The sequence below is a fragment of the Harpia harpyja genome, chromosome 19 (genome assembly GCF_026419915.1).
Source record: "Harpia harpyja isolate bHarHar1 chromosome 19, bHarHar1 primary haplotype, whole genome shotgun sequence".
NCBI lineage: Eukaryota > Metazoa > Chordata > Aves > Accipitriformes > Accipitridae > Harpia > Harpia harpyja.
In genome coordinates this window covers 7,486,000-7,504,656 of record NC_068958.1, presented here as the reverse complement: position 1 = coordinate 7,504,656, position 18,657 = coordinate 7,486,000, and the positions used below count along the sequence as shown (strand labels likewise).

General features: G+C 47.9%; 2 protein-coding genes across 6 annotated transcripts in view; one reads left to right on the top strand and one right to left on the bottom strand.

Moving 5' to 3' along the window:
* Positions 1-12: 12 nt before the first annotated feature.
* On the bottom strand, positions 13-5,678 carry LOC128154635 (uncharacterized). 2 transcript variants are annotated; one of them, XM_052815529.1, is made up of 4 exons: positions 1,955-5,678; positions 1,526-1,650; positions 739-847; positions 13-526 (listed from the first exon to the last, which is right to left on the bottom strand). In XM_052815529.1, the coding sequence occupies exons 1-4, from the start codon at positions 2,412-2,414 to the stop codon at positions 522-524; spliced, it is 699 nt and encodes a 232-aa protein (XP_052671489.1). In that variant the 5' UTR covers positions 2,415-5,678; the 3' UTR covers positions 13-521. The 2 variants fall into 2 exon arrangements, with proteins under 2 accessions (XP_052671489.1, XP_052671490.1); XM_052815530.1 differs by having other exon boundaries at positions 13-847; positions 1,955-2,531.
* A 356-nt stretch (positions 5,679-6,034) lies between these two features.
* The window catches only part of EEIG1 (estrogen-induced osteoclastogenesis regulator 1), a 38,601-nt gene continuing 25,978 nt past the window's right edge, over positions 6,035-18,657 (top strand). For 2 of the 4 annotated variants that reach the window (XM_052814739.1, XM_052814738.1), the window contains exon 1: positions 8,163-8,251. Coding sequence is in view for 2 of the 4 variants with exons in the window: in XM_052814737.1 (XP_052670697.1) it covers positions 8,106-8,251 (146 nt within the window). In the remaining 2 variants the exon portion in view is untranslated. Of the gene's footprint in view, positions 6,254-7,614; positions 8,252-18,657 lie in introns of those variants that run through there. The other 2 variants (XM_052814737.1, XM_052814736.1) reach the window with 2 other exon arrangements.

Below are 18,657 nucleotides of genomic sequence, written 5' to 3'. Positions count from 1 at the left end.
AGTTTGCAAGAGAGAATCCTCACTGAGAAAGGGCCAAAGCAAGCTGTGAACAGCCACGTGTCATGGTAGCTTTTTCTCTTGTTCATGAACTTTGTGGCCTCGTATTTACATAATTATGGTCTTTTTCAAATAGCAGCTTTTACAGCCTCACCTTGGAGCACTAGTTATTTCATTGTGTATGACAGATTACTGAAGTATACTAATCTCCCAACTGCTCAGAAGATGCCACAATAGCCTAAAATGATGGATGAAGTACCAGCCTTTGGCATTAAATTGCAGTGTACATTTTTTCAGTGACTAAGCACTTAAGCTGTGTTAGTTTCATAGGAGTAAACATGTTGCCCTTAGAACCACCCATTTTTCTTGTCTTTTCAGGATAAATATAGAGCTTAGTCAAGCAAGCAGCATTTGGGTGCAAGTTCCATGTACACATTTTTGTCTCATTAAAAAGATGTAGCAACATGTTAAATGTAGGGTGAGCACTGTGATGAGGGGCTTGGTGGTTGCTCATGACGAGGTCATCAAACTTCAGAAGGGAGAGAGAAATGTGTCCCTTAGAGTTAGAAAGTTAAAAGGTTAAAGTTAAAACCAGGAGGAACAGGTAAATGTGGCACTTTAGAGGGTGAAGGTATATGCGGGGCATTCAACTGAACAGGGAACTGGTGCCCAAGCAGAACAAAAGCTGAGGAGTAACATCTATAGATGTTCATTTGTGCTCCTCAACTGTTCTCTTTGTACCTAGAGATTTGTATTCAGCATCCGGAGCAGGAAAGAGCTGTGCAGGGATGTTCTGTACCTCGGAGGTGAAGGTGAGCAGCCGGGCAGCGGGCGGCATCCTTCGTACCTGCTGGAGAAAGAGAAGTTTGGTGAGGGACTCTTGGTGGGTCAGAAGATGAACTTTGCAGCAACCGGAGGCAGCGGCGAAGCTGCCTGCAGCACCACTAGGTACTTCAGGAGCAAAACTCTGCTTGTGATGTGTGCAGCTCAGGCACGGCTTTCCAGGAGATGGCACTGCGCAACGGGGCAAGGCACGGGGATCCTGAGCTGCCGCCAAGTACCACGCACTGCAGGGCCCTGGCAGGATGTCCCAGAAATGACCCTTGTTGTCCAGACCTTTTGTGGTCCTGCTTGCTCCTCTCACTGATGAATCTTTTCACGACTGAGAGGCCGGAGAGGAAGAAAGAGCCCAGCGATGAGGAACACCAGTACCCCTAAAAAAGTCAGGATGCCTGAGACACAAACCAGGTCCTTCTGCTTCCCAGAAAGACAGGCAGAGGACACTGAGATGTCGGGAGGTCATGTCTCTCTTTGGGACGAGTTCACTGCAGAACCGAATGGGCAGGCACAAGATAAAAAACCACATTAATTCTTTAATTATAAGCAAAGGGGCAGGTTTTAAGATTTTTCAGAAGACCACACATAAATATGTTAGTATCCCACAAGTACAGTGTGCTGCCATAGCTACATAGCAGTTCTGGGAGCGGATCCCCGCCAAGGGACAGAATGATATCACCTGCATACTCACCCAAATTACCTTTACCTCCTCCAGCTTGTTTTTAAAGTTTGTCAAGCCTGTTTTGGCAAAGCATTCTTCTGGGTTTTTTGTGGGTTTTTTCCTGTTGCCATCTGAGAGGTTATTGCCAGCAGGTACTGTCAGCACAAGTGTGGTTTGTTAAGTATGAAAATTGAAGCATTTAAGATTCTTTGTCTTTCCTGAAAGCATCTGACAAGAAGCTTCACACAAATGATCAGCACAGCTTCCAGGCTGCGTTTTGTGAGCAGGAATGAAGCCCACACCACCTGCAAACTGGGCTCACCAGCCCTTGGGTCCCAGCCCCGCAAGGTGGTTAACCCAAGGCAGAAGCCAAGCCCCAGCAGGGACAGTTTCTGTTACCTCTGCTGCCTGGGATCCCAAATTAGAGGTTGCCGTGTCAAGTGGGAACCACAGACTTACAGTTGTTTCTGCTGCATTTGGGGTAACAGCAGCATTTGCGGGGCTGTAGCCAGAAGCACGGAACCAGTGGGAGAGTCCATGGCCAGCAAGTGTCTTGTCCGGCACAGCGCTGAAGGTGACACCTGGGATACACAGGATAACGCTTAATAAACACAACAAGCCTCGAGGGAAAGCGGGTTCCAGTCTGCAGATTTTGGAAGAGGCAAACCAGCTCTAGTTCCACCAATAGGCCTCCCCGAAGGAAGCAGAGAGTCCTGCTGCGCATTCCCAGGGCAAACTGGAACAGACATGGAAACCAGTAAACAAAAAAAGCCAGGCAGCTGGATTTTCTGGTCTGGCCACATGTTTGGGGAAAGGAATCCACCAACTCCAGATTCCTGTGTTCCCTTTGTCTCTGCCAATAACAGGATCCCCTGTCCTGGCAGGCCAGAAACCCACCGTGCAGGTGTGTCCTTCCCATGTCCAACAGGAAACCCAGCCTGGCACAGAAAGTGAAACAGTTCCTGGCCTTTATGATGATGAGTTCAGTTAAATATGGAACTAGTGAAATACACAAGCAGACCAAAGTAGAGCTTGCAGCCTGTTATTAAATTAAGCTGAGAAGACATAAGCTTGGAATAACTCCACACCATAGGATAATCCTATGTAATGGGGATAGGTACCCATTCCCCTCACAGGGTTTCCAGCAACCTGCATGCTACAGACGGGGCTCACACTGCTGTGGTGTCCTGCCCCAGGGGCCTGCACCCCCTGCCCCATTTCGGGAGCTCCCCAGCCTGGGTCTGCCCCCCAGCTCTGCAGAAGGCACCCACCCACCGCGGCTGCCCGGCTCGCAGCTCCTGTACAGCTTCTCAGAGCGTGTGCATTGCAGGTGCTTGGCCACCAGCAGCATGCAGAATACCTCTATAGCATAAAGCATCGTGTGACAATCTTTTCTTTTTGGATGACAAGGCTGAAAGCTCATTAAAGCTATTATAACAGAGGTTACAGGTGTAACAGAGTAGAGCCATTATTGTGTTTATGCTGTTGCAGCAACGTGTATAATTTAGTTTTCAAACTTTAATCATTTGGCTGCTAGGACAAATGGATCAGCGTGATGATGTTTTCCAGAGGAAGATGCTGATAATGTAATTTACAGGGCTTGATGATTTGCTCATGCATCTGGGATTCCCCTGGGATAAGAGATAGGATTTGATGGCTCACCAAACGCATTATAGAATCTACCTCGCTTCACCTTGCTGAGTTTTGTCCCTTCTGAATTTATCTTGCCTTGTTTCTCCCCTGCTGCTGTACCTCAGCTCTCAAAGTGGGGAGGCAGGAGGCAAGAAAAGCCATCTCTGTTCCTGCTCACCCGCAGTGCCAAGGCGAGCAGAGCATAGAGATCCCAGCCCTGGCCGGAGACACACCTCCAGTGATAGCAGAGGTGAGGCCCAGACTTAACTGCAGAGCCCAAACTGATAAATTATCCCAGACTGATAGGACAATGCCCTGAGCCAGCAAAAGTTGAGGAAGTGGTGGCAGCAATGGGGAGAGGCATCAGGAAAGGCTTAGGTCAGGGAGAACATGGGGCAGGGACGTGGCTGAGGTTCACACAGCAGAGGTGAGGTGGGCATGGCGAGGCCGAGGTCGTAGGAGAGAAATCAACGGCATCCGATTCTGGGGTAAGCAGAATCAGTATGTATCAGAGCACCCTGTTCGCACACATGGCCCTTAGTGAGTGGATTGGATCTGGATTGGAAAATAATATAAAGCCAGTGGGATAGTGGATGGACAGAGATACCCTGCACCCACATCCCCTCTGTGGTGCCTCTGTGGGGATCAGACTAACTCGCCCACTCTGAGATCAGCAGAGGCACACGTTTGGAGGAGCACTGTCCCTTTAAAAAATGTGAATTTGTCCAGAAACAATTATGCAGCATAAACACAGAAAAATCAACAGGGTGAATTTCGAACTAATAAAGATTTAATCTCTAAGTCATGAGACTGCGTTTGTTAGGAAAATATACATACCCCTGAGAATCCAGCTACGGTTGCTATATTACACACTGTTCAGCAGCTCACTGGGCATTTTTCCAAATCCGTTTATTTTTAACATCAGTCACATTATTCAATTAATTATAAAAACACTGAGGTTTTCAAGAGATGTTTCTGATAAAACTGCCAAGTAAATATGTGTGAGAACAGCAAGGATTAAAATCTCTAAACTTTAGCATTTGGGGCTGTTGCTATAAACAAGAGAAGTCCTCCGAGGAGGTTATTTATCGGAGTGAATCATACCAGATAACACACAGCCTCCTCCCACACCACAAACAGAGAGATCGTTTGTCCTTTACCTAGTGAGGAAGCAAAAGATCAACACGTCCATCAGTGGTACGCTCAGGGAATGAGAAGTGTGAGGGACTGGGCTGGATTCTTCAGATGCTTCCAGCATTTGAGCATCCCAGCTTGGCAAATATTAAATATTTAACAGACTGAGCTCTTTCCCAATAAACCGAGAAATAGAAAGCAAAAAAGCCCAGCCCATCTCCAGCAATGTCTCGAGGCCTTGAAAACACCAGGTATCCATTGGTGGAACGATTCAAGCCCTACCTTTAAAAGCAGCCTCCACAAACCCCGCTGTATGGGAAGACTGATATGTCCTGAGATGGTTTCACTGTACCAATATGAAATGTTTTCCCAGCCCAAAGTCTGTGTATCTGCTTAACCTGGTAAGCAAGAATCATAACAACACATTTGGCTTAATCCAGTTTTTAACTTTTATCCAAGTACATTGACATGTACTTTTCCTAGCAGACTTTTTTTTTAAAGGCTCACATTGTGGTAGAATTATTTGATAGCTCTGATATTGTCTGCATAGATGGCAAAGATTAAAGGCAAGGAGTCTGGGCATCAAAGCCTGGCAAAGAGAGCGAGGACTCCCAGGCTTTCATCCAAGCTTTACCAGACATGCAAATCAGCCTTGGGAAAAGTCCCTCCCATATGAGCCTCAACTTCTCTGCCAGAGACTCTTAGGCACATCCCTAACTTTAAAAACTAGGCAAATCATATTGATGATTGCAGACTCCTTCAGGACAAGGAGAGACATTTTGTTCTGCTTGCCCTTAAACAATGGAATCCTGCCTAACCAGGGATCCCAGCCACAGCACAGGACACAGCAGCAGCATATAATAACAGGGAGCCATTTTGATGAAGAGATGTGTTTAACTGCTTGCCACATCTCACACACGGAGGGTGAGACTCCAGCTCCCGGCCCTGCCTCGCGCTGCCCACAGGGTTGTGCGGTGCCAGGGCCTCCCTCCTGCTCCACGACAGCCAGCCCAGATGCTGCTGGTCAGCCTGACCCACGTCCCGCTGTGTGGTACCCAAAGGTGCCAAGAGAGGACAGGGCGGCCACACTGCTGCGTTTGTGAGGCAGTGCTGCCTGAAGAGCTGCAGCGCATGGGACATACCCATTGGAAGGTGCGTCACCAGGAGCTGCCTGGGCAGGGAAGGCACTGGGACAAGGACAGGGCAAGGGGTCCTGGGTGTCAAGGGGCAGCGCTGAAGAGGACGCAGAGAGACCACGTCTGTCAGAGCTGCCTCTCCCATCACCTCAGCCCAGGCAGGGTCGACTCGGCTGCAGGCTCCAGGGGCCGAGGCCTGCCATCCTCTCATCCAGCCCACTCCAGCCCCGCGCACTCCAGCGCCATCTCGGGGCTGCTCGGCCTGCGGGGTGCCTATGGGACATCCGGGGGGCGGGAAGGCCCGAGGAACCCCCCTGCCCGGCAGCCACACGACTGGCCAGGCAGCCAGGCAGCCAAGCTGCACCAAGCTGCGCCATGCTCCCGCCGCCCTCCCCGGTGAGGCGACACCGGGGCGGCCACAGAGCCCCCCGCTTCCCGCCCACTCTCTCAGCCAGGAGGCGGGTCTTGCCCAAACCGACAGCCTCCGCCTCCAATCGCCGCGCTTTCTTCCCCGCCCCGTGCCGGAGCAACCAATCAAAGTGTCGTCGTTCTCGGCCCGCCTTCTTGCGGCTTGTCCAATCGGGCGGCGCCGCTCTCCTGCTCCCCTCCCCCCTCTCCGTGGAGGAGGGCGGGAGGGGGGGTTGGTTACGTAGTGTCGGATCGGTATTCCTGAAGCGCGGTGGTGGCGTTGCTCTGCCTTGTGGCTGCTTGCGGAGTTGGCGTAGCGGCCGCAGTTTGCGTAGCGCTAGCAGAGGCGGCTGTGGCGGGGAGCAGCGGTGGCCGTGGCGGCCGTGCGAGGAGAGGGCAGGAGGTGCGAGCAGGGCCGGGCAGGGACCGGGCCAGGACCGGGCCGCAGGTCGGTGGAGGGAGCCGGGAAGCGGGCTGAGACCTCCCGTCGGTCAGCTCGTGATTGGGGGGCCGGGAGGGGGGCTGAGACCTGGCTGCAGCTCGGTGCACGGATCGTGGGGCCGGAGCTGGGCTGCGGTGCGGCCCGGCTACGGCCCAGTGCATGGCCCCTGGGGCTGGGAGGGGGGCTGATACCTGGCTGCAGTTCACTCTGTGGTTCACAGGGCCGGGAGGCAGGCAGAGACCTGGCCACCGTTCAGTGCTTGGCTCAGAAAGAGAGCTGAGACCTGACCACGGCTTAGTGCATGGCCCAGGGGTGCCAGGGGACAGGCTGTGATCTCACTGCAGCCTGGTAAGTGGTCCGTGGGGCCCAGAGACGGGCTGATACTTGTACTCATCTTGGTGCACGGTCTGGGGGGCTGGAAGGCAGGCTGAAACCTAGTAGCAGCTCTGTGCAGGGGCAGATATGGCTCATGGAGGGGGCTGGTGGTGCGGAGCAGTCACCAATCTGCCCCCTTGCTCTGCTCCGAGGCAGCCGTAGGAGAGTGGTGCCTCTGCAGAGGTGCCCAGGCCCCGGTGCAGTGGGCAGAGCCGCCTGGATTCGCCTGCTGCTGCCCGAGCGGGAGAGGGGCTTTAACCCCACACCCGTACAGGCAGCAGGAGCTTTGCCTGCATTGGTTTGCAGTCATTAATTCTTAGTATCGGTGAGGATTGTTTACTGCCCGGTGTTCATAACCTCGTCCCTTTTAGATGCTAATCAGCTCTTTCCTCCCTGGCTTAGGTGTTGCATAAATGTGTAATGAAATTACTGTCTCCAGCCCCAAAACTGAACTGTGCAGGGCACAGCTTGGTGTAGACCTGGTGCTGGGAGAAGGCAGCATACTCGGTGGGCCTGGCTATTGGACAGCCAGATGACCTGATTCGGTTGTTACGCTGTGTAATCTGGAGCAGACTGGGTTTTTTTCCTATGTGCTGCTTCCTCCATTTATAAGATACAGGTGCTAGCACTTAGGGCTGGTTGGAAATACAGAAAAGAAACAGATTTTTGCATTTCATGAGATTGCTTTTGCTTACACTTGTTAGACTACATGTTAGACTGATCTTGCTCTGTAAACTGCTTCTAAAGATGATGGGTGAAAATAGAGCAGATTTTTATTAGCAGCTTTGCAAAACAGAAATTACGAGGGGGATGACAACAGTGAAGCTTGCCCTAGGCAAAAAGGGGAAAGAGGATGTTGGGGCCAGGCTAATTGGGGCCATACCTCTTAAGACTGGTATGAGTCCGGACTGAATATTACCCATCCAAACAGGTTTTAGAGGAGGAGGAGCCCAAGACTGGCTGGAACTAATTTACTCATTTCCCTCCCAAAGGCTGACCCGAAGACCTGTATCAAGGAGTTGCACAAGAGGAGGAGATAGAAACTGGAAGCTCTCTGAATGTGCTGCCCGCAGACTTAAGGCTTCGTCGGAGACTCAAGATGACTTCCCACGAGAGATGCTTTCTGGAGGGGTTGTGCTGAAGACAGAGCACTGCAGCCTCTAACTGGGACAGCTCCTGCTGGTCTGGAGCTGAGACTGACTTCTCTCTCTCCCTTTTCCCTTGGAGATGTTGCAGAGATTTAATCTGACCTCTTCCTCCTCACCTGAAGCCTGCCGTGGCGATGATCCCACAGCCAGATCCGACCACCAAAGAGAAGAGGATTGTGCGTTTGAAGCTGGGCCATCTTTGTAACTGAACTGGAATTTACTCCCTGCTTGCGCTCCTTGAACGAGTGCCGTTCCTCTGCTTGTCTGTGTGTGTTTTGAGCCGCTCCTCCCCAATCTTGTTTGGAATTCCTGGGCTTTCCACGCTGAATTTGCCCATGGCTTTCCTGATGAAGAAGAAGAAATTCAAGTTTCAGACAAGTTTCACTCTAGAAGAGCTGACTGCTGTCCCCTTTGTGAACGGGGTTCTGTTCTGCAAAATCAGGCTGCTAGATGGAGGAGACTTTGCTAGCTTATCTACCAGGTAAGAAGCTGCTTGCAGACTTGCTTCCTGGCTGTGCTTCTTTCCCTGGTTATTCTTCACTTGAGCGGTTTAGCATATGGCTACCACTTGCCTACCCCTTGATGGGATTTTAATAGTTCTGTTGTAGGGCCCCACATGCCACATATTCTCTGGAGCAGGGGGGAAGAACATAGCTGGGGAGCTCTGAACCTGGGTGGTGTTGGTTGATCAGAGCTGGACTGAATTTTTCAGAGATGTGGGGAGGGAGCAGGAGGTCATTCCCCTGAAAGGGACTGGGGTTTGTAGATGAAATCCTCTCTCCCCCATCCCCCTCCCTGCCCTTGCCCAAGCTCTCACATGCTATTTCAGACCGTATGCTATTTTGCTTTCATGCCTGACTTGAAACTCAACTCTGTAGAAGACTGTATCTAAGCAAATCAACCCTTCCCAACTTTGCTCTCCCCTTTTGCTTTCGAATTACTGTTCTTGGTAAGAGTGGAAGTAGCTTGCTTTGCATTGCAAATTGCTGTGCAAGGGAAAACTGCTGCCTGGAGTCAAAGTTGTCAGTGTTAAAGACACAGTTTATCTCCTTGAACTGCTGCCATTGCATCTTCAACTTTATAGCTGCAGTATTTTCTTTTTTATGTGATCTGTCATACCAGGATCATTCTGCTGCACATCCTATAAGGTTGTTCTGCCATCGTGTATTGGCATTTCTCTGACTCCTTCAGGCAGCACTGTCCCCACTCCTGCTACTAATTGCTAATAAAAACTTGCTTTGTTTCCAACTATGCACGTAGATTATCACCAGCAGTATGCAAACGCGAATTCCATAACAGCCCAGACTTGCTTTCTTTCTGCCTCAAGATGTGAAGGAACCCTTCAGTGGCTTTCAAAACTTGTTTTTTTGCTTTCCTGAGTGACTGCTCAGTTTTAAAGGTACAGGATTAGTTTGTGCTAGCTGTTAACTGCTTTATCCCAGAGCTGAAGCCTGGTTTGGTCTGGTTTTCCTCTTTGTGGTGCTGCACACTGAGGTTTCTCATTTCAGAAGAGAAGATTTTATTGGGCAAGCATAAAACATTTCTGTCTTGCAAATAGAAGTGGTAGGGCATTGCTCAAAGCTTGGTTTTTCTTCCAGAGGCACAGTGCAACCTCATCTGAAGTCTGTAGAAGCCGTGGGTGTGGAACACCTCTAAAAATGGACTTTGAATTAATTTCTCTTTTGAAGAAAATCTATCAAAAGAGCTTTTCCTTACAGTGTTCTCCCCTGAGGCTAGATCCTTGGGTTTGGTGGAAGCAGCTTATCTAAGGAATTCAAACAGTATGTGAACTTGGAAAGAAATTAACCCCTCTGCTTCCTGGAGTCAATAAAATGAGTTGAACTGGAGGGTATCTCAGGAAAAGCCTGTGCTGAGAAATGTAGATTTCCTTCTCCCTGTCATCCTTGAAAGCAGCTTTTAGGAGCTGTCGCTGGGGTTTGCTGATGCAGCCAGCCGTTTGGGTTGCACTGGGTTGTTTTCTGAGCTGGCTGGCTTTCAGCAGTTCGCTCAGTGCAGCGCGTTGCAGATGTGTTCCAGCAGCGAATCCTCTGTAATTTAAACCAAACACATACATTACTCTCAACTGGCTTGATTGCTTATAAACGAGCAAAGGGGAAGTAGGCTGTTGGGTTTGCCGCCTTTCCCCTAACCTGTCTGTACTCTAACTGAAAGCACATGGAAACCTGTTCCTGCTTGAAAAGTTAGGAGTCTCAGTGGTATTGAGTCATTTGACCTTTTCCAAATATTTTCCCCTGTTGCAGTTAGAGAAACTTCAGGAGAGGTGAATTTCCAGGAACGGTGAGAAGAGTTACTGTGTGGAAAGGCTCCCAGATCATGCTTTGGCTCTGCTCTATGCTCCTCTAGTCATTTCCATGACCTTTTTGATACTCTTTGGATCTGGGGAAAATTAAAGGGAAGGACATGCTGTATCCATGTTGTGTTAGAGGTCTATACATTATTTAGGACCTGTGATTGTTTCTCTGAAATCAACCACTGCCAAAAATGACTGCGTTTGAGGTTGCAGTGTCTGTCAGGTCATCTTTTGTGAGCTGCTTATGTAAAAGTCTGGTGTTTGCTCTGCAATCAATTTGGGCTTCTTCTGCGGTCTGTGGCAATAGGAGGTGTGCAGCTATGATTGAGCACACCAGTAGCTCTTTCAGCCCATGAGTTTTCAGAGAACCGATCTGAACAAGGTGTCCCATGTCATTTGGAGTCTGTAAACAGCAGGGAGAAGTAGGTATAAGAACCCTTTGTAGGACACACTAAATCAGTTTTCTTTTTTCTCGATTAAGTGACATATGACGTGGAAAGAAGAGTGTTGTCTGAGAATATAAGAATCTCCAGAGGCAGATTTTTCAGGTTATTTACAATAGACTTACTTGGCAGCTTGGGTGTGTCTGTAGTGAGAGGTGGAGATATGATATATCCAATGAGTTGCTAGGTGGCACCGGGTTAATTTGACCTGTGAGCAGAGCAGAAGTGGGAGGCTCTCCTGCCGGCTCCTGTCAGCCCATCCTGGTCCCAAGTCCACTTCAGCCTGGGTTGCACATACCTGCTGCTGCCTGGTGCTGTGGATCCGGTGGGACGCACCTCGGGCCGGGACCCCCCTCCTAGGCTGTGAGCTGCTCACATCTCCTCTGCCTGGACTGGGACAAAGCAGTTTGGCTGGAGGGGAACCTGTCTGAAATGCATTAAGACTTAACACTCTTAGGAATTCAGGGTGCTCTGGAAAAGGTCCAGTTCCTGTCAGCATATTCAGCTTTGGGGATCTGCCTCTCTTGGGTTTTCTGGTTTGTTTGGTTTTTTTTTCTTGCAGGCAGGTACCATTTTTCCGTGCTTGCTGTGCTCAGGCCTTGCATTAAACCATGGGTATTTAACTGACTAAAGTTGCAGCTGTGAATATCCTTTTGCTTGTCCTTCCCCCTCCCTTTGTAAAGTCTCCTTACGCTCTGGTGGGGCTTCTGAGTGTAAGACTTACCCGTTTCAGTTTACAGTGCTCTGCGTGAAAAGCACCTATTGTTTGTGTGTTTATCACCCTGTTGTTGGATTACCGAAGTTGGTCTTCTGAAAATGCATCTGAGCCAGGTGTAGGCCAGGCAGGTGCTGTATTTCCCCACGGAGAAGTACCAATATATTCCTTGAGTAGTATTAATCCAGATACTTAAATAGCACAACTGCCAGTGAATTCAGTTCCCTCCCAAGTATCTTTAAAAATAGCAGGCACAGAGCAGTAGCGATGTATTCATGGCAACCGTTTTTGTGAAGCAGATGGGCTGCTGCGTTTTGTACCAGTTTGAGGCTTTTTGGGGGGGTGTGCATCTTTGTTCCTAGAGAGATGATACGATAAGCTCATCAGGAGGTTTTGGATCCATGGATCGGCGCAGGCAGGAGCCTGGATGTCCAAATGAGGCAAAGCTACAGGCTGATGTAGCACGTACATGTACATCTTTGGGTACCATAGAAGAGGAAGGCTTGATTAAATTTATCCCCTCTCTCTGCTTACAGTGTCAGTTAATGTTGAGTGACAGCCAGATGCTCTTTAACTTGGAGCTGATTGATTTCTGGCTGCGTGTTGGTAATGAGCGTTGCTGGTGCATGATGTGAAGGAAGTGGAGAGCCAGGTGTTATCCACAGACTCCTGACCCTTCATCCTATGTTGTTCTGTTAGCGTGCCAACAGTTTCACTCTGGTATTTCTGGATTTGAAGGAAGGGATTGTACTCTGAAAGCCCCTGGCTGGCTCTAGAGGAAAAACTGTTTTGCATAAGTAGAGCAACTTTGAGGGCATTTCCCACCTTCCTCATTGTCTTCTGAAGGCACCTCAGACTGTATTTCCTTAGGGAGCATGAGTTCCCAAGCACGTTTCAGCTGGGTTTTCTGATCCTGGCACTCCTGCGCCTTTTCGAACCAAAGAACATAGTTTGTCTCCTGCAGCCCAGCAGCTGTTTGCACGCAGGCTCTATCTGGGAAGAGCCGACCCTGTTAGAGTGGTCTGGCCTCAAAGTATTTTGGTGCTGTAAGCTTGAACTGAGAATGTTCTTAGCCTTGCAATTTTTAACAAGAGTGAAAGGCCACTTCCTGCACTGCATGCTTTTTTTTTTCTGTGTGTGTAAAGCTGCATCAAGAAAGCCAAAGGAAATGCTGATATTTGGGGAGGCACCTCATACCGATAGCTCCCTGTGGACTGAGGTCAGCTTTTGTAAGTGTGGCTTTGTCATCCTTATGTAGGTATGGACCTAAAGCTACTTGCTTTTCTGAGCTGGCAGGATGCAAAGTATTATTATGTCTTAGTAGTATACACAACACAGCTGACGATACAGAAACCTTTGCGAAGGGAGGTGCTAGTTGTACCACCTCTGAAATGCAGCTGTGTCTCAGTGGTGACAGTTGGAAATCATCTAATTCCCTGTCTTCACATAGTCACTGTGCCTGATGTTACAGAATCCTTCAGGTAACTAGGTTCACCACGTTTGGCTCTTTCATACTGGAAAATTGTTAACTGTTTGGTTAATCAGAGACCAAAGGACTGATTCAGCCCACTTGAGATCTAAATCTTCACCACTGTCTGCCTTAAAACAAAGGTTAAGTAACTAAATAGTTTCTTCTAGAGTCAGCGTCCCCAAGAGGGAAGAAAAGTAGTAGCAAAAGGAGAGGATCGCTGGCTGAGTTCTGGCTTTTGATTTGAGTGGGATTGCCACAGTTCAGTAGAGGAAGGAACTTGGTTGTGGCTCTAAACCATTCTCCCAGTTCCATATTTTAGGAGGACATGCATTTGGCTCTATCCTCTACTAGAGCGTGTGGTGTGATAACATATTTTAAAAGTGCTTTTGTTGCAAACATGTCTGAAAATGCAGACCTTCCCCATGTGTAAATATATTCCTAATATACAGACCAAGAGAGTGAGTTTTAATGCTCCAGAGCAGCTTCACATGCTAACATCCTTCTTCCCTGGCTGCAGCCTCAGGAGTGGGCTGTGGGGGTGTTAATGGAGGAGGCATTTGAATACAGTCTCTAGAAATGATTTGCAATAAAACATAACCTAGTTCAAGATAATATTAAGGCGTAGTACCTGCACTGCTTGCATTCTGAAACAAATATAGGGAAACTATGCAGCAAAGATCAGAAAAAGGGGTTTCATTCCAGCAGTTTAGCTAAATGTAGGTGAAAGTCGTGAGAGCAGAAGCAGTGGATGAGGTTTCACCTCTGGCAAGTTGAGTATGTTGGAAAAAGTGCAGAAGTGATACAGCACCGCAAGGTCCCCAGCACAAACGATCTTAAGCTGTGCTTTGAGTTTGGAGAGCATTTCTATCACCTTTTCTGGGCTCTGGCTGCTACACCTGCAGGGTCTGACCACAGAGGCTTTGGGGTGGGTTGATTTGCTTTGTGCTGGACTTGCCTCTTCCTGTCACCCGTCACTGCGTTGGAGCCTGTTGCAAGATTGGCAGTTACGTTGAAACTTTCCTGCCACAGGGGCTGTATCCTGTTGAGTAAAGAACATTCTCTGTTTATGCTCTGACTCCTGTTCCGGCTGCTGTTGCTCAGGCAGGGCCTGCTTTGTTGACCAGAAGCTGTAATCTAAAGCCCTGTAACTGATATGCTGTGTGTACAGCATCAGTAAATATGTTCTGATACAGCTGGCTTTCAAACTTCCCCCTCATTGCCGGTTCTGAACTGTCATTGCTTTGACAGCTAACTCTTAGCAACAGCCTTACCTGTGTGGCTTAAGCAGCCCTTGGCTCAAAAAATTACTCATTGGAAATTAATCTTCTGCTTTGAGACTGGGACCCTGTGGCCCACTTGATTTGCAGCGTGGCAATACCATCAGCTCTGGCTGAGGATAAGGGGAGGTAGGAGAGGGTGTGCCCCCCTTTCCCCCTCCTTTGAGACATGTATTTATTTCTGAAATACAGGAGAAAACCTAAATGGCTTCTAGTCTGTTTATTCTTTGTGTTCTTGAGCTGCCATAAGTGTTGACTCTAGCTTTGTAGCTGTATTTCTGAGGAATTCATGCATGCCTTCGGGAGCCTGTGGTCTCACTGCACAGTGGTTGGTATTTTAATAGGCCATAAGTTGCCAGTGGCAAGTTGTTCTGGTACCAGTTTCTAGATAAATGAGGTGGGTACAGATTTATTTCTTATTATTATTTTATTGCAGGAAGCTACAACTGGTAGTGTTTCAGGAAAGAACTCAGCGTCTCCCTCAGATCAGAAACCTCCCTCACTTGAGGGCAGGTCTGTATGCTCACAAGCCTGATGGAGTGGGATGGTAAGCTCTTGCAGCATCCACCTGCACTTGGCTCTGTAAGGTCTCATCTGTGCAAAGACAGACTGATGTGGCTCTGTATGCAGCCTCCCTTTTTCAAACGAGATATGTTCTGCATCATCTGTGGGCTGTCGGCTCTGCGCTGGGCTTGCAGCCTGCTCTGAAGTGGGTCGGGAATTATTTTGTAGCTGTGGCTTATATAATAAAACAGAAGCCTTTAGGAGTGCCCTGGACCAACATTTGGACCTGCTTGTTTCTTCTGTAATGGGCTGTGACCTCGTATCAGTAATCCATACTGTAAAGGTGATGATTTCAGGTGTTATTTCAGGGGGCTGGATGTGTTACCCCACCCCAGTACCAGCTGCTTACCCTGCGGGATGAGAGGCTTTTTTTTTTCTTGCAGTTTATTCATATTTTGCCTTTGTGCACATGCTGGGAGACACGATACGCATCGCTATTGTAACTCCGGACTTGGCATCATGATCCTTCTGGTACCATACAGTGGGACTCGGCATCTCATTTTAGCGCCTGGGTTTGAAAGGCACTTCCCACTAGACAAACAGTTGTGCCTGTGTTCGCTGGATGAACAGTCTTCTTGTTTGGTGTACTTTTAATCTGATGAGCAAGAAAGGGAATTGTTCTGCAGGATTCAAAATTGCTGATCTTCATGGGTGTCATTTTCACGTGCTTCTTGTGGGTCTCCCGTGTAGCTCACTTGATAAGGCTGAGATGAGGAAAAGATCAAGGAAATGGGATGGGGTTGTGGGGATGAGGAAGAAAACAAAGAGGAAGCACATGGAGACTAGAGGATTGGAAGGAGGCAAGTGTGGAAGAGACAGGATGTTTTAGATAAGCAATAGCATATACAGTCTGTATAATGGATACTTTCCGTGCAGATAGAAAGTAGGTGAGCTGGCAAGAGGACAGGATTATGCCTTTCCTTTGGCTGAATTTATCATACTTCATTGGTGAGAGGAGGCCTTGAAGGAGGTCCCATGTTGTAGTAGGAGATGGGACTGAAGCTAAAAATACTTTTAGTGCTGTATGCTGTATTCTAAATAAGAAATGAACCCTGTCTGTTCAGCCTGAAAGCACTGAGGGTGCTTACATGGGAAGAAGGAAGAAAGTATATGGATTTACTGTCCTGGAAGGGCTAGAAAGCTGCAGCACTAATAAGCAATGCAGTTTTAGAGACCTACAGAGACCATCACCCCTGCATGTGGTTGGTAACAGCCTGAAATGTGCTCTCTGAAATAAACAGCTAAAGCTAGAAAACTTTCTTTTGGGATTGCTGCTTCCTAGAGCCACGTGTTTGCCTCAATGAGGCAAGTTCCTTCTCTTGCCATTTGGTGTACCAAATGTAGAAAACAAAATGTAAGGTCTTGTTTAGTGTCTTTCAGAAATTACCAAGCTTTATGCTCCAGTCTGGCTTTGGAATGGAAAAGCAGATCAAGGAACCTGTAATAGGAAACCCTGTGAAAGGGCTGTGGTCTCAGGGTTTCAGTTTGGGGTAGTTGCATACCTCCATTTTGCTTCCAGAATAAAACTTTGTATGAAATGACTGTGACGAGGTGTTTCACTAATGGATATTGGGTTAATGATCAACAGAGACTCCCTCAGCCAGCTGCCATGTGAAAGACTGGTCAGCACATGCCTACCTGTGCTCCTGCCTGCCGCTGGAGTTTCCATTCCTCCTGAAATACAAGTTGTGAGTGTGAGGAGTACAAGATGGGGAGGCCAGAGTGAACCCTGCCGAAGGTTTCCAATTGCCTTGTTCTCTGTCCAGTCACTTTTGTTTCCAGTCCTTAAAGGATAATATTGCTCATCAAAATAAAATGCAAATGGCCCGGAGAGGGGGAAGGAAAGGCTTGTCTGGAAAAACTCAGGTTTAGACAACTATTTTTTTCCCCGGCCTTGTATCAGACTCTTTCAGGCTTTATCCACACTTGAAACAACAAAGGTGAGGTTGGGTGTGGTATCACAGTTTTCAGTGGATTTTTGTTTGCATCAGTATAGGCTGGGGAGAGGGTTGCCAGCTTGGTTGTGTTGTCATTGTACTTTTTCTGTTTCTCTTGCTAGTTCCTGTTCTTCCCATCATCACCGAGGCTGTGCCTGCATGTCACAGAATATGAGAGAGGAATCTAGGATATTTATAATTCAGCAATTTTTCCAGATCTCTTAATGTTCCATTGCCCTGGAACAGAGCAGTAGCAGTCACACTTTGACATAGACTTGCTGTACCTTGTCAGCCCCAGCTAGTGCAGCATCCTGTTTCCAGACTAAGCAATAAGGGCTGTTCAGAGGTAGTCTGCTTGCCTCTGTTATAGATTAATTATGCAGTAACCCCTCTGTAGGAAAGCTCTTTTCCTGGCTTCTGTCAGCGGCCTGTTATGGTTTATCTCATACTTCGGTAACATCAGGCAATTGCATCTGCATAAATTGAATTCCTTTCAAGTGCAGTGCTGCTCATCTTATGCCTTTAGTAGCCTGCAGCACTCCTTGCCGCAAGGGAAACTGTGTTGTGGAGGAGTGTATCTCCTATAACTGTTTTTTACATTTGCTGCCTTTCTGCTTTGTTGAATACCCTTTTTCTGCTCTACAGGCAGTAGCTGATCATACTCTGTTTAGCCACTGGTCTCTTTAAGGTCTGTTTCTGATGTAGGTTTATAGCAATGGCTTTTCCTGCTTTCCGTGCAAGTAGGTCTGTTATTTCAAAACAAATCTGCATGTTGTCTTCCCTCCAGAAGTGATGCATACACATCTCCAATGTCATTTGCTCTCAGTAGGGGAGAATCAAGGGAATGTGTCTGAACACAGCTGGTAGTGACAGCCACAGAGGAGGTAAAAACTCTCTGATCCTCAGAAACCTGCTCCTGGCAGCAGAGCAGTGGGAGCCTATGCTAACATCTCCCAGGGGCTTAACCAGCACCTATTGCTGTCACACGATGCAGAGCTCTCCCGTATTCTGCTTTTAACCAAGATGTAACTTACAAAATTACCTTTCTCTGATTAGGACAAATTGCATTATGAGATACTGGTCTTGGAGAATTGTGTTTGTCTGGAGCTGTGGCTCCAGAGGAGCAAAAGCAGTTCTAACTGTTCTGTCTCAGACCCTTTTCTCTCCCCTCTTGCTGGCTCTGGCACTCCAGCATAATGCCGGCTCTGACACACTCCAGAGTTGGGGCAGAAGGGAAAGGAGAGTTGGGACAGGCAGGGTCTAGAAATCCCAGCCTGTCACCACCAGTATGGTGACTAGTCAGGGGGCAGCAGGCTTTACTCAGCAGCCTCTTCTAATTTGTAAACCTGTTCTACCTAATAGCCTTTTTGCTGATTAACCCTAACAGCGATAGATACCAGTGGAGGGGACGGAGGTTTAGGGAGAATGTATTTGTACCTTGTCCTTAAAACCAGAGACCTGGTTTCTACTGCTGAACGGTGCCTTTATAAAGGAACCATCATAAAGCACCTGTATTCATTGTGGAATGAAAAAGCTGCTGTTAACATATAAAGGGCTTTCTCCTGGACTATTGTGTTGGTTTTGACTAAATGTATACCATATAGAAGTGGCTCACAGGGGAACATGTGTGAGCATGGGAGGGTGTTACCTCTTGGGTAACTAAACCTACTTTTAGCACCAGGGTTGACTTCAGGCAGCTTATTTGCTGAAGGGCTCTTCAGCATACTCGAGCCAAATTGCAGTGATGTTACATCACACGGCATTAATGAAATTATTCCAGAGAAGAACTTGGCCTCGTGTGCAGGTTAATTTGCACTATAAAGACTTCTCTGGTACAGCTATATTGGCAAACTCTCCTTGTTGAAACAGGGTTGATATTAGCAAAAAAAAGTCACTTAACTATTCTGGCATCAGTATGTCTTCACGTGCCATAAATCTGCCTTAGAGGCAAAAAGATTTGTTTCTGTGTACATCACTTGTGTTAGGGATGTTGTTCCTAGTCTTGTATTGATTCCCTTCAGGGTTTTCATTTTCCAGACTGACTATCCCGTTAAAGCCCTGGAGTATTGAGTTGACCCATGTCTTGATTTTTCTCATCTTGGGGGGCATTTGTGGATTTTTTTTGTTTTGAAAGGTAGCTTTCTTTTTTCTTTATAAGAGCATCTTGTT